Source organism: Gymnodraco acuticeps, unplaced genomic scaffold (genome assembly GCF_902827175.1).
Source record: "Gymnodraco acuticeps unplaced genomic scaffold, fGymAcu1.1, whole genome shotgun sequence".
NCBI lineage: Eukaryota > Metazoa > Chordata > Actinopteri > Perciformes > Bathydraconidae > Gymnodraco > Gymnodraco acuticeps.
Genome location: NW_022991499.1, coordinates 243,912 through 259,283, shown reverse-complemented (window position 1 = coordinate 259,283; position 15,372 = coordinate 243,912). Strand labels below are relative to the sequence as shown.

Below are 15,372 nucleotides of genomic sequence, written 5' to 3'. Positions count from 1 at the left end.
AGTCCAAGTACAGGTTTAGCGAGGCGTTGAGAGATGCTAAACAACTACTCTGAGAAACTCCAACACCAGTTCTCAGCTAACGACTCTGCAGACAGGTCACAAACTATAAGGCTAAGGCCTCACACTCCGTGAACGGCCGACGCCTTGCTAACCGGCAGTGAAACTACGTTTTAGATCAGCGGCAGTACTAACTCACCTGTTGTGCTGAAACTCTCCAGGGCATCTGGAAAAGTATGTAAAATAATTAACGGATAAGGCCTTCAAAGTTAATGAAGTATTAATCGTGGTTAGATTTTAAATTCTAAAACTCTACAGTTTCTCTGAATATCTGTTTCCTGTTTCCTGCAGACGTCCAGCAGCTGGTGGTGGTTAAAGAAGAGGTTCCCCCTGAGCAGCAGGAGTGGAGCTCCAGTCTGGACCAGGAGGACCCAGAGCCCCCCCCATACATTAAAGAGGAACCGGAGGAACTCTGGAGCAGTCAGGAGGGAGAGCAGCTTCAAGAGCTGGAGGAGGCTGATATCATCAAGTCCACATTCACTCCTGTCCCTGTGAAGAGTGAAGATGATGAAGAGAAACCTCAGTCCTCTCAGCTTCATCAAAGACAAACTGAACACCTGGAAACAGAAGCTAATGGAGAGGACTGTGGAGGACCAGAACCAGCCAGGAACTCAGATCCAGAGAGACATTTACAACCAGAGACTGAGGACAACACTGGAGACTCTTCTGAACCTGACACTGAAGACAGTGCTGATTGGAAGGAGACCAGAGAACCAGGTTCAAACTCTCAGAGAAATAAACAAGACCCTGTCAGTGATTCAGGACGTAGTGCAGGAGAGAAAATATTTGGCTGCTCAGTCTGTAAGAAATATTTTAACCGGAGAGGACATTTAAAGGCCCACATGAGAATCCACACAGGAGAGAAACCATTCAGCTGCTCAATCTGTAAGAAATCTTTTATACAGAGAGGAAGTTTAAATCGGCACATTAGAATCCACACAGGAGGGAAACCATTCAGCTGCAGTGTTTGTGACAAAAGATTCACACAGAGCCATCATGTCAAAACCCATGCGTGTGTTGGTCGTCAGTCCTCACAGCTTCATCAAACTCAAACTGAGGAGAACAGAGAGGCAGAGCCTCCAGCCAGCAGCTCAGCTGAACACATGGAAACAGAAGCTGATGGAGAGGACTCTGGAGGACCAGAACCAGCCAGGAACTCAGATCCAGAGAGACATTTACAACCAGAGACTCAGGACAATCCTGGAGACTCTTCTGAACCTGACACTGAAGACAGTGCTGATTGGAAGGAGACCAGAGAACCAGGTTCAAACTCTCAGAGAAATAAACAAGACCCTCTCTGTGATACGAGACGTAGTGCAGGAGAGAAACCATTCAGCTGCTCAGTCTGTAAGAAATATTTTTCACATAGAAGAAGTTTAAAGCACCACGTGAGAAACCACAAAGGAGAGAAACCATACAGCTGCTCATTTTGTAAGAAATATTTTACACAGAGTGGAGATTTAAACAGACACATGAGAGTCCACACAGGAGAGAAACCATACAGCTGCAGTGATTGTGACAAAAGATTCACACAGAGCTATCTGGTCAAAACCCATAAGTGTGTTGGTCGTCAGTCCTCACAGCTTCATCAGACTCAAAGTGAGGAGAACAGAGAGGCAGAGCCTCCAGCCAGCAGCTCAGCTGAACACATGGAAACAGAAGCTGATGGAGAGGACTGTGGAGGACCAGAACCAGCCAGGAACTCAGATCCAGAGAAACATTTACAACCAGAGACTGAGGACAAACCTTTAGACTCTTCTAAACCTTATACTGAAGATAGGGCTGATTGGAAGAAGACCAGAGAACCAGGTTCAAACTCTGATAGAAATAAACAAGATCCTGTCAGTGATTCAAGACGTAGTGCAGGAGAGAAACCATTCAGCTGCTCAGTCTGTGAGAAAACATTTGCATGGAAAGGATATTTAAATCTGCACATGAGAATCCACACAGGAGAGAAACCATACATCTGCTCAATTTGTAAGAAATCTTTTGCAGTGAAAGCAAGTTTAAAGTGCCACATTAGAATCCACACAGGAGAGAAACCATACAGCTGCAGTGTTTGTGACAAAAGATTCACACAGAGTCATAAAGTCAAAAGCCATAAGTGTGTTGGTCATCAGTCCTCACAGCTTCATCAAACTCAAACTGAGGAGAACAGAGAGGCAGAGCCTGTAGGAGAGAAACCATTTGGCTGCTCTTTGTGTGAGAAAATAGTTAGACGGAGAGGAAATGTAAAACACCACATGAGTATCCACCCACGAGAGAAACCATTCAGCTGCTTAATTTGTGAGAAATCTTTTACAGATATTGGGAATTTAATTACACACATTAGAGCTCACACATGAGAGAAATCATTCACCTCATCTGTGTGAAATATTTTACAGTGAGAGGAATTTTTAAAGACACACATGAGCTGATAGAGAGAACTGTGGAGGACCAGAACCAGCCAGGAACTCAGATCCAGAGAGACATTTACAACCAGAGACTGAGGACAACCCTGGAGGCTCTTCTGAACCTGACATTTTCCAAGTCAAATCTGCAACAAAAAAAGAGGACAATTAATTATTCCTACGACAATTCACATGAGAAAAATCTGTCTGGCTGAATAAACTCTGTTTGACAATGTTCAAACATGACTTCATCTAAACTCCATCTTTATCAACAGAAGTTTTGAATATGTTTAATGTTTTTGTCATACTACTTTTCTGATGTATAACCATGTATAACCACTGACTGATTAATCTGCAGTAGTTTCTCTAATAATCTGTTTGTTTAATGAAATGTTGTGACTTTAAACTTCCATTGGGATGTTGTTGATAGTTCCTGTTGAGTTATCAGTCTGTTCTGGTCTAAAAGAAGAACCAATGACTTATTGATATAGAGAATGTGTACGATGTTTCCAGTTTGATTCTGTTTATATCATCAAACCAAACTAAAAGAAAAAGGCCTTTGAAACAGACTCGCATTCCTGCATATTGTTTGTGTTTTGCAGCAAATTACAATCAGCTCATTTAGAGTTCAGAGTTCAGATGGAATGTTAGGATTATTCCTGCTTTTTGGAACTGTAGTTCGGGCTCATGTGTTTCATTGTTGGTGTTCTGTTAAATGCAAATTGAAGTCCTTTCACCTCCGTTGAATCAGGGTGGAAGCAGACATAAAATACTTTTTCATATCGAACGCTGAATTGTAACTCGTGTTCTTGCTTTTTATACCCGTCTTAATCTACACTAGCCTTTTTAAATGTCATTCTTTCTGCTCTTTAATATTGAAGGTTTATTTAGATGAGATTAGATGTACTTATATATTTAGTTGCAGAAACAAGTAATAAACAAGGCATTGCACTGAAGCTGAAACTATTATTAAAAAAGGAGATAATTATATGCATATAAACATCAACAATATACTTACCTCCAGAGTTTCTATGGTACACACATGAGATATACAGAATAAGTTAGAGTACGCTGTAATCAACAAATCATATTGTTAAAAAATAAAACACAGGATAAACAATATGTGCTCAGTAGTTCCTGTTTATTTTTAAATGAAATGTAGCACCTTTTCTCTTTTGGAGAACACTAAAAGTATAAGAACAATATACTTGTATTTCTGCACATTATATTTAATTTGTTATTAATGGACTATCTGTCACAAAACCAATTCTTCCCTCAGGATAAGTATTTAATTATTTATGTATTTATTCTCTATTATATTAGTCGTTCTCTTTTATTGAATGTTCCAGGTTGTATTGTCCCCATGTGTTGTGCTGTAGCTCCACCCCTTGATGGCACTGTTTGTTTCTTGCCCTGGATCTCTATAAAGTTTATTAAAAACTACAACCCCCATGATGCATTAGCTGTTATCCCTTGTTGAGATCATAGTATGAAGTGAATACTTAAAAACGAAAGTTAATTATAAATCATATATGATCAATCATATTCTTGTATAAACCCATAATGAGAATGCTTCTTGACGGTTTTTGAATATGTATGTATGCTTACAATTTTTTCTGTTGCTATTTGATAACTTTGCGTTTTGAAAAGAGGGTGTTGTGAGTTTTCATAGTATGTTTAATATTTAAAACGAAAGTTAGTTATAATCAAATATAATCAATTATATTTTTGTATAACCCACAATGAAAATGCTTCATATTTTAGGTTTTTCTATAGTTACAGTATAAACAAAACAAAGTGGTTTGTTTAGGTTGAGTGTGTAAGGTCTATGATTTATGGGTGTCTCTGATAAAGAGAGTAGGCCGTTGTCTCCCTCTCCTGTGACAGCAGTTCACAGGGAGGGGGGCTCCAGGCTTAAGGAGAAACACATTAGAGGCCTCAAAAAGGGATCATGTCCTTTTTACACTAACATGGGAAGGTGTGTCTTATACCATAAGCTATGGAACATGTCGGGTCATGTTCAGCCCTGTACAGTAGAAGAAATACCTCTAAATTCTATCGGGAGAATTTTAAATTGTCACAACTGAATTGGGCAGTTGAAATTAAACATTTTGGTAAAAAATGTAAGACTGTGAATTAAAGTTTCATATTTGAACATGATCACAGCACCATTTTTTTAGTATGATTATAATGTTGTAAAGAGAGAAGGTAAAAACCCTGTATTAGTTTGGACCTATTTTTCTTCAAATAAACTGAATCCCACCTGTTGGACTGGGATAATTTAAAAGACAACCTGTGCTCTCCTCTCCTGCTTAAAAGGTAAGACTGCACCCTGCCACACACACTTAGGTTGGAGCACACTCCATTTACTGATATCAAAATCCTTCGGGATCCCTTAAACAGATTAAAAAAGAGTTGTCTGAATTGAAACAGCAGTTAATTGAACCTGGTTCTTCGGGGGGTTAGGAAGAGGTGAGATCTTGCTGACGTTGGTGGATCTGAGCCAAGCAGCAAACTTACATAGACTCAATAATCTTCGGAAAGGTCAATTAGTAGGTCAGAATAATTTACCGGAATAAATTATCAGGACCTCTCCGACTCTAAACATGGCGCCCAACGTGGGGCTCTGTGAAAAATAATACTTTTACAGAGTCAAAATACAAGAACCAAAACGACCTAGTGAAAAAAGTCGATGAGTACAAATCAGCGAAATACAGGCTGAAAGTCTTGTTAAAATACCTACCCCAAATCCTAGAATATATCATTAAACCTAAAAGTGTAGTAATTTAAGTTGATACTATTGCACCGGACTGAGGGTTATATTATATTGGATATTGCTGTCTGTTAAAGAAGCTAAAGTAGGTTCATCTTCCCCTAGCCAAATTGAGAAGCCCCTGTGGTCCTTTTAACACAGGTTTTGGTGGCTATTAGTGAAGTCAGCCGTAGGAGCACTGCTCAGTACCTGTCCAATTACTTTGAAACTTATAGGTAGGACTTGACAAAGAGCTGCGGTTTGAACTTTTGCGTTAAAACATAACGTGGGGAAGAGTTAATGGGAGATTTAATAAAGATAAACATAGGTCTAAAGGTACCTATGCTGTTGAAAAAACTCGAAGCTCGGTACATAACACTCTTAACTGAGGTATCCGCATGTACTAGCTGAATCCAGAAAGAGTAACCTAGAACCAAGTGACGGTATAGCCGGACTGATTCATCCGGTGTGAGTAATAGCCTAGGAACTTGCATGTGTATAAAAGAGTGAACGTAAACCCTTAAATACATTTTTGTTTTTTTAAAACAAACAAACAAAAATAAATAAATGGCGGACGAGGTTAGAACGCAGTTTTTAATGACTCGGAGCCAACCACACAGGGAGGGATACACAGAAGCAAAATCCGGAGCTTCTGCACGCCCTGGTCAGCTTAGCCCAGACCCACGGGCGTACCGCGACCAAAATACGTTTCCTGTCAGACTACCGTTTTGGACAGAGAGCAACAAGCAGGTGGTATAATGTCTGAGACCCTACCTCCACCATACAGGGATAAAAGCTCAAAAATGCCATTAATGCGTATCTCATCTACGACTAGAAGAAAAAACATTGTTAGACATGATATTCAGGGAAAAGGAATGTTGGAAATAATAATATCAAATATTGAAAATCCTAAAACTGGATCAACAAACCATGTTAATGAACCCAGCTAATATGGAGCTAAAACATGCAGGAGAAATAGCAGCAGCTCTGGCAAAGAGAATAGGTCCTAGCATGCAAGCACAGTGTGATAATATGATAAGGACTATTAAACTGTCAGAAGGCAATGTGGTGATCAGATGACCCACAAATACCGGTTGTTTTGAATGTACTTTTAAGAAAAAACCTATGTGGGAACTATCAGCAGATAATCAAGCCCCAAAAATATCTTCAAAACTAATATGAGAACGTTTTTGCGAAGCTAAAGCTCAAATACTTTACCAAAATCAACTAAACTATTTGCTTTTGACCCCTTTTTGGGAATGGGATTTTCCGTTACACAACAGAAAATTCAATTCAAGCCTTAAAGAACGCTTTAAAGACAAGTCAGGGAGAGTTAAATGTGGTGCTATTTTGCTCATGAAGGAGAATGCACTTTTGGAAACAAATCTTTTTTCTCTGCTCCTGAGGTGCTGCAGAAACACGCAGCACACGGGGTCAAAGACAGGCGTGACCTCTGGAGGGGAAGAAAATCTGAGCAGGCCACGAAAGACCATTAAAAGTTTTATGGCCTTAGCACAGAGGAAGATCTGGAGATTTTAAGGAACTCTCCCAAAGCAGGCTACCCATCCCCCACCCAGCACATGGGGAAGAGTTCCTCTCACCAAAGAACAAATCAACTCTTAACCAAGTCAGAACTAAAATAGACATAGCTCCAGTTGTTAAGAAAAGAGGGAGATTCAAAAAATAATCTTAACACCAGAACAATATCAAAAACCAAAAGAGTATGTTGAGACCCATTCTCAGAAACTAACAATGCGAAATAAGAAGAAAACTTGGGAAGTTCATCTAGCCACGAATGATTTAGGAGGAGGTGTGGAGATAAGGAACCAGGGTGATAGAAAATCTGTGTTATTCATGTCCATGACTTGATCAGGAACAGAGGAAGAATTCTCTCCTGAAGAGAAGCATCTTGCACTTGCATTAAAAATGTATCCAGCCCTGAGGGAAATGTCTCAAGGTACCAGAATGTGCATATACACTCTTTATTTTTCAATATCTGAAGCTACTAAACAAACTGTTCAGGGAGCAGAAACAATGATGAGTAGATGGGTAAAATGGAAGATGATGATGTCTGATCCAGATGTGGTTTGTAAAGGACCTCAGGAAGTAAGCCACAAAGGGAAACATTGAAACCCTTACAGGAAACCGCTGCTCCAAAGATAACACTGTTGACAGAGGGGAGTTTGCGGAAAGGTGACCAAGCAGCCACTTGGGCCTTTATAATGAAAACTAATTCAGGTGAAGTACTTTGCAAGCAAAGGGGTGCAATACCAGGTACAGCGTGCTGAGGAAAAGGCCATTTGTTGAGGGACCTCTTTTTGCTAAAAAAGGAAAAATAGCACACATCCGTATTGTTACTGATAGTGATTATTATTAAAAAGCGGGTAAAGAAGAGCTTAATGATTGGAAACAAAGGCAGTTCAAAAATGTGAAAGGTGAAGCGCTGACACATGCCCATCTATTGAGGGTCTTATTGCAGAGTTAAAGGCAGGCATGTAGAATGGAATCATGTCCGTAGCCATATAGATAAGATATAATTTCATGTTCAGCCCTGTACAGTAGAAGCCATGCCCAGTTTTCCACAAATTGGGTGTAGAGGAGGAGTTTGTTTTTTGGGGTTTGGATCCGATTTTTTTAGCATAAAGAGACTGGTTTTTTGAGAGAGCGCGAGAGAGAGGGGGGTTTCCCCTGGTAGACTCTCTTCCGGTAGGCTGTGTCCTTCAGAGCTGGGTTAATAGCTCTCGGTAAGGTCCTCCCAGACGGGGTAAATATCTCTCGAATTTCTTGGTTGTTGGCTGAGTGGAATGATTTGATGAGAGATGTGTTTGTGAATATTATAACCCGCGACCTGTGAGGAATCTTCCTCCGAAACCTTGGCGGATAGGAATGTGTTTTTGAATGTTATACCCGCCGTCTGTGTCGGAAAAAAAGGTATGAAACTGATGTGAATAAATGGGTGAATGAAAAGTTGAATGCGCTTTTTATTGTCACCGGTCTTTTTACGAGGAAATACCTCTAAATTCTATCGGGAGAATTTTAAAATGTCACAACTGAATTGGGCAGTTGAAATTAAACATTTTGGTAAAAAATGTATGACTGTGAATTAAAGTTTCATATTTGAACATGATCACAGCACCATTTTTTTAGTATGATTATAATGTTGTAAAGAGAGAAGGTAAAAGCCCTGTATTAGTTTGGACCTATTTTTCTTCAAATAAACTGATCCCACCTGTTGGATTGGGATAATTTAAAAGACACCTGTGCTCTCCTCTCCTGCTTAAAAGGTAAGACTGCACCCTGCCACACACACTTAGGTAGGAGCACACTCCATTTACTGATATCAAAATCCTTCGGGATCGCTTAAACAGATTTAAAAGAGTTGTCTGAATTGAAACAGCAGTTAATTGAACCTGGTTCTTCGGGGGGGTTAGGAAGAGGTGAGATCTTGCTGACGTTGGTGGATCTGAGCCAAGCAGCAAACTTACATAGACTCAATAACTTCGGTCAGGTCAATTAGTAGGTCAGAGTAATTTACCGGAATAAATTATCAGGACCTCGCCGACTCTAAACACCCTGCTAACACTTGTTGAGACTGCAAAGAGTCAGAGTGACTTTTAAATCTCATGCAGAGAGTTAGGCTTTGGACAAACTGTCCAAAAACCAGCTCTACTCGTCTTTTCCTAACCAAGATGAAAAGACGAGAGGAGCTGATTTTTGGACAGTTTGTCCACTTTGCCATTTAAGCCAAAATTAAATAAATAAATACATAAATAATTCAATAAATACATATATATATAAATATGCCTATGAAATAAATTCTGAAATAAATAAATGAGGCAATAAATATGTATACATGTACATTTAAATACACATTTATTTATTTCAGGGACTTGTATTTCATAATGCCACATTTCCATTCCTTATATCCAAATCAGCGGGGCGTGGTTAGCTCACAGATCCAGACCAAAGCAACAGCACCACACTCCAGTACTCTTAAGTGGTTTGCAAGCTGCCAATAAACCAAACAGGTTCAAGAACCATTCTTGTGCTTTTATGGTGGTTAACTGGTTCTTCTCTGGTTCTGAGTCCAGAACTGGTTGCGGGCTACAGCCTGATTTAGCTCTGGTTCTTCCTGTTTCAGCCGCAGCGGAGCCGGCTCTAAACACCGAAAACCTGTTCTTAGCTGACCCCACTTGGCTGCCCGGCAAGAACCGAGAACCACGCTCATGTCGGAAGGGAGCTATATCTTTTTAAAGATAGCTGCAGATTTTATTGCTCCTCCTCTCACTACTCTTTCTAACCTCTCCCTCAGCACTAACACAATTCCAAAAGTATGGAAGTCAGCGTATGTCCTGCCTTTGCTAAAAGGAGGGGAGGCAACTATTTTAAATAACTATAGGCCAATCTCTAAGTTGTCAGTTCTGTCGAAGATGCTCGAAGGCCTAGTGAGTGAACAGGTAAAGGAGTTTTTATGTACGAATGACATCCTGTCTAAACATCAGTCAGGCTTCAGAAAGCAACACAGCACCATCACTGCCACAATGAAAGTGGTGAATGACATTACGAGTATCTTAGATAATAAGCAGAGTTGTGCAGCTCTATTTATTGACCTATCCAAAGCGTTTGACACCGTTGATCATCGCATCTTAAAGCAGAGGCTAGCCAGTATAGGCATATCCAGCCATGCAGTGGGTGGTTTGTGAACTACCTCTCTGAAAGGTCCCAATGTGTTCACTTTGATGGGATCACTTCTGAGTGGTTGAACATTGCTAATGGTTAGGGATGGGTATGGAGAACCGGTACTAAGTCAATACCGGTACCTGATTGGACGGTATCGGTATTGTTAAGCCGCTGGACAAGCGGTGCTGCTATCGGTATATGTGTTACGTCTACTTCCTTAGTTTAACTTTAAACCATTCTGGTTGGTTGGGAACCCTCATCCCGTGTGATGTATCCGGTTTGAGACCCCTCTGATTGGCCACTGTAAATGCCACTCGTCATCTCTCTCAACCGCGCTCTTATTATTGTTGTGAGACTCCCGCAGGCATGGCGGACAGAGCGAAGCGATCGAAGGTCTGGGTGCACTTTAAAAAATGTAGTGGCGATAGTGCAAGATGCAATCTATGTACTCAATTAGTTGCTTGTAAAGGGGGTAACACGAGCAACTTAATGAAGCATTTGCAAACGAGACACTCATTGAATCTAAAACGGTGCAGCGTATTTGACAGCCTAAACAATGTGGCTGCTAGCGATACTGCTAGTGCTAATAGTGTATGAAGGTAGAGATGGTGCAAAATGCGAAAGCGTGTAAAACCTGATGTGAGCACTTGCAGAAAAAAAATCTGAGCTTGTGTGCATACATTTACACTTGTATAAAATATCCACGTATCTGATATTGACCCCTAGCGTATTCCTGGTTGAGGGCCCCATTAATCAGTCGGTTTGCTAAAGTGCGGATGCATGTTGAGCAACAACAACACAGTGCCAATATCACTATCACACCTGAGATAGACATCAGTCCACTCAGTAAGAAATCCTTGTACTTCCCCAGCCAACCATCAAAGAAATCCCTGAGGGGGTTTTCTCTATCCCACTGTTGTCTGCCAACTCCATGCTCAAAGTAGTGAGTCCCTTCAGAGCCTTGGTTACTGATCCATCAGGTGAGGTATTATTTGAGATGAAAGTACAACATAATGTTCCAACATTTTTACATACACCCCCTTTTTCTGCCAGCAACATATCTAGGGCCACTCTGTTCTGCAAAGACATCATGTCTAGTTGCTCATTGAGTCCCCTCATCGCGTCCATGGAGTGATTTATGAACCTCTGCTGATTGTAGTAGATATAGTTAATCCAGTCCACATTCTTATTTACGGTCGGCCAAAGGAAAATGGATTCCAACCCTGCTAAGATCTGGTTTCTAGCTTTAAACTCGTCTGGCTTTAAACTCCCTGGGCACCCCGATGCTGTCCATGTATACAGTGGAATCAAAACTCCCTCTAAAGACTGACCTTTTGGCCCTGGTTGCTTTGGGTTGGACTGCCATGTTTATCAGTTGCTCGGCCGTCATTGGTACTGCATAAAAAGGCATCACTAGCTGTACCAGAGCACAGGTCCCCGTCCAATCCTGTGGTAAAACTGAGTACAAGGTTTTAGTGCCACAATACCACCACACATCTGCTCTGGGATACTGCATAATGGGCATAGCTATACCTGGGAGAAAATCCTGGTTTATTACAGCCGTTGTAGAATTGCACCACCCAAGAGTTCCTACTTCTATACCTTTTAGGTAGTCCCTTGTGATGCAGTCATATGGTCCCTTGTAAGACGTGAAGTCAGGTGGAATGTCATTCATTTTTACCACTGGATACTTTTGAGCAATGTCGACACAATCTGCTGGGGATTTTTGTCCATAGAGTTTGTACATACAGAGCTGTCCTTGTGGGTTATTGTGGGCGTTAAATGGAAATGGCACTGTTCCCAAACTTGGTCGAGCAGCCGCACAGGCCAGACAGTCCGCCATCTTGCTCTGCTTAACAGAACACACAACCCAGTCTAACCAGGAATTTGTGTCCTCGTATCCTGTTTCTACTGCTATAACTTTCTGTACAGAGGTCGTACTCAGATAGGTGACCAGTGGATTGTTCACAGATTTAGCAGGGGGTATTTCTGGTTCTGGCTGAAGGAGGGATTCAGTGTATTTTGGGGTGACATCAGGGATCAGCTGGGGGGTCAATTATATTATTATTATTGCTCATATCTCCACTATGGCGACCTTTGGAAAAGGATAGCTGAGACCTAAACGCCAAACCAGGGGGATTGTTATTTCCTTCAGCCCTAGCACTCCAATATACCTTCTCTGAACCGGGACACCATGAATTATCATCTGGCCGTCCCCAAGCATGAATGCACCCATAAACGTCATGGCCTGTTTTGTCTCGCAGCTCTCCACATACAACCACATCACACACATCTAGGGTTGCCAACCGTCCCGTATTAGCCGGGACGCCCCGTATTTGAGCCAAAAGGGGCGTGTCCCGTACGGGACTTTGTTTGTCCCGGACTCCCGTGTAAAGAGAAAAATAAAAAATATGTTTCTGTTTGCGCGCAATGCAGTGTGTCTGGCTGCGTGCCTGTGTGTTTGTGTGCTGTATGCGAAGGGCGCTAGGACCGCTCAGTTGACAGGGCAGGCACAATGCTCACACGTGTGTGTGTGTGTGTGTGTGTGTGTGTGTGTGTGTGTGTGTGTGTGTGTGTGTGTGTGTGTGTGTGTGTGTGTGTGTGTGTGTGTGTGTGTGTGTGTGTGTGTGTGTGTGTGTGTGTGTGAGAGAGAGAGTCAGTCAGCTGATTGATGGGAAATGCTGGGAAAAAGGTTGGTTGAAGGATAACATTAAGTATAATAATGATGTACCGTGCATATTCACATTATGTATACTTTGCATTACTTAATACCATTTTTCAAATATTTTATTTTTCAACATTTTGGACAAAATAGCCAATTGTACATCGAGGTGCCCAGATGTCCCTATAGTGCCCACCTATCCGATTTGAACATGCTGATGTACAATGTGATGTAGTAGCCTAATGCAGGTGTAAGACCATTGTGTTTGTATTGTGTTATAGGTATGCATAGTTTTCTATGCATTTTGAGGGTTAGGGTTAGGGCTTTCCAGTCCTACGTCTAACCCTAACCCTAACCCTAAAACATGTTCGAACCCTAGGGGCTGGCTCCCCCAAAATAATTAAATAACATAACCCTAACCTAACCCTAAAACCGAAATAAAGTAACAAAACAAAGTAACTAAATCCGCCAGAAACCCGAAAATCTTCGCACGCACGAGCGCGACGCATGCATGTGTCCCGTTTCTCCAATTCTGGAAGTTGGCAACCCTACACACATCAAGACTGACCGTAAGCGCTTCACCTCTGGGGATGAGTATTTCTAAGCCCTCCTTCTGTCTCTCCGCTGATCTTTTGGCTCTGGGGATAAATGGAAGTGTCTGGAACACAGCTGGAGTTTTGTTAGTGATATTGGCACTTTCTACGAGTGCAGTAATGGATTCGGGTTTTTCACGATGCTGTACTCCCCACCCAGTCAGAAAGATGCAAATGGTAATGAATACAACTAACAATGATATTACGACTCTTCTCCCTAGGGGGCCCCATAATTGCTTTGACTTTTTCAATGGCATTTCATCAATTTTATCCATTTATCAGTTACAGAGTTCTAAAATGATGAGTTCAAAAATAACATATACAGAAAAAAACAAAATCTTGGACTCTTTTTAGATGCACAACAAAAATAGGTTTCAGATGAAAAACAAGAATAGATATTCAGTTTTTAGTGATCAATCTATAAAACCTAAAGACAATTCGTCTTTTGAGCTGTTTCTATCTCACTGTTTCTTGATCTGATTTTTATTTATCGTTTTGTTCCGGCTCTGCCAAATCAGTCCTAACTTCCGAGAGCATTCTGGAAGGTGCCGGTGCAGGGTGACAATGTGTCAGGTCGTGCCAATTTGCTCCTTTTTTACCTTTTACCCGGAGAGCATGTGAAGTTATTTCAACAACTTCCCACGGTCCCGTCCACCTGGGTTCAGCCCACTTTCTTTTGTGAACTTTCAACCTCACCCAATCACCTGGCCGTACAGGAGTCTCTTCTGGTGTCTCGTCTGGTATCTCTGCAGTTCTCTGAACCTGTGTAGACAAGACTTGGATAATATTACTCAGAGCCCTGACATATTCATCCAAGCTCTCCTCGTGTCTCTCTGAGTCCTGACTCCATCAGAGCTCCAGCTCTCCTCGTGTCTCTCTGAGTCCTGACTCCATCAAAGCTCCAGCTCTCCTCGTGTCTCTCTGAGTCCTGACTCCATCAGAGCTCCAGCTCTCCTTGTGTCTCTCTGAGTCCTGACTCCATCAGAGCTCCAGCTCTCCTCGTGTCTCTCTGAGTCCTGACTCCATCAAAGCTCCAGCTCTCCTCGTGTCTCTCTGAGTCCTGACTCCATCAAAGCTCCAGCTCTCCTCGTGTCTCTCTGAGTCCTGACTCCATCAGAGCTCCAGCTCTCCTCGTGTCTCTCTGAGTCCTGACTCCATCAGAGCTCCAGCTCTCCTTGTGTCTCTCTGAGTCCTGACTCCATCAGAGCTCCAGCTCTCCTTGTGTCTCTGAGTCCTGACTCCATCAAAGCTCCAGCTCTCCTCGTGTCTCTTTGAGGAGTCCTGACTCCATCAGAGCTCCAGCTCTCCTCATGTCTCTCTGAGTCCTGACTCCATCAGAGCTCCAGCTCTCCTCGTGTCTCTTTGAGGAGTCCTGACTCCATCAGAGCTCCAGCTCTCCTCATGTCTCTCTGAGTCCTGACTCCATCAGAGCTCCAGCTCTCCTCGTGTCTCTCTGAGTCCTGACTCAATCAAAGCTCCAGCTCTCCTCGTGTCTCTCTGAGTCCTGACTCCATCAAAGCTCCAGCTCTCCTCGTGTCTCTCTTAGTCCTTACTCAATCAAAGCTCCATCTCTCCTCGTGTCTCTCTGAGTCCTGACTCCGTCAAAGCTCCAGCTCTCCTCGTGTCTCTCTGAGTCCTGACTCCATCAAAGCTCCAGCTCTCCTTGTGTCTCTGAGTCCTGACTCCATCAGAGCTCCAGCTCTCCTCGTGTCTCTGAGTCCTGACTCCATCAGAGCTCCAGCTCTCCTCGTGTCTCTGAGTCCTGACTCCATCAAAGCTCCAGCTCTCCTCGTGTCTCTCTGAGTCCTGACTCCATCAGAGCTCCAGCTCTCCTCGTGTCTCTCTGAGTCCTGACTCCATCAAAGCTCCAGCTCTCCTTGTGTCTCTGAGTCCTGACTCCATCAGAGCTCCAGCTCTCCTCGTGTCTCTGAGTCCTGACTCCATCAAAGCTCCAGCTCTCCTCGTGTCTCTCTGAGTCCTGACTCCATCAAAGCTCCAGCTCTCCTCGTGTCTCTCTGAGTCCTGACTCCATCAGAGCTCCATCTCTCCTCGTGTCTCTCTGAGTCCTGACTCCATCAGAGCTCCAGCTCTCCTCGTGTCTCTCTGAGTCCTGACTCCATCAAAGCTCCAGCTCTCCTCGTGTCTCTGAGTCCTGACTCCATCAGAGCTCCGGCTCTCCTTGTGTCTCTCTGAGTCCTGACTCCATCAAAGCTCCAGCTCTCCTTGTGTCTCTCTGAG

At 42.6% G+C, this 15,372-nt stretch overlaps 2 protein-coding genes across 2 annotated transcripts in view; both read left to right on the top strand.

The window, feature by feature from the left end:
- LOC117533165 (zinc finger protein 2 homolog) overlaps positions 1-3,016 on the top strand; it is a 30,352-nt gene extending 27,336 nt beyond the window's left edge. The window contains exon 3 of the mRNA XM_034196809.1: positions 349-3,016. Coding sequence (XP_034052700.1) covers positions 349-2,402 — 2,054 coding nt within the window. The 3' untranslated portion in view covers positions 2,403-3,016. The remainder of the gene's footprint in view (positions 1-348) is intronic.
- The window catches only part of LOC117533163 (zinc finger protein 665-like), a gene marked incomplete at its 3' end in the record, with an annotated part of 136,044 nt that overhangs the window by 12,760 nt on the left and 107,912 nt on the right, over positions 1-15,372 (top strand). The window lies entirely within an intron of this gene.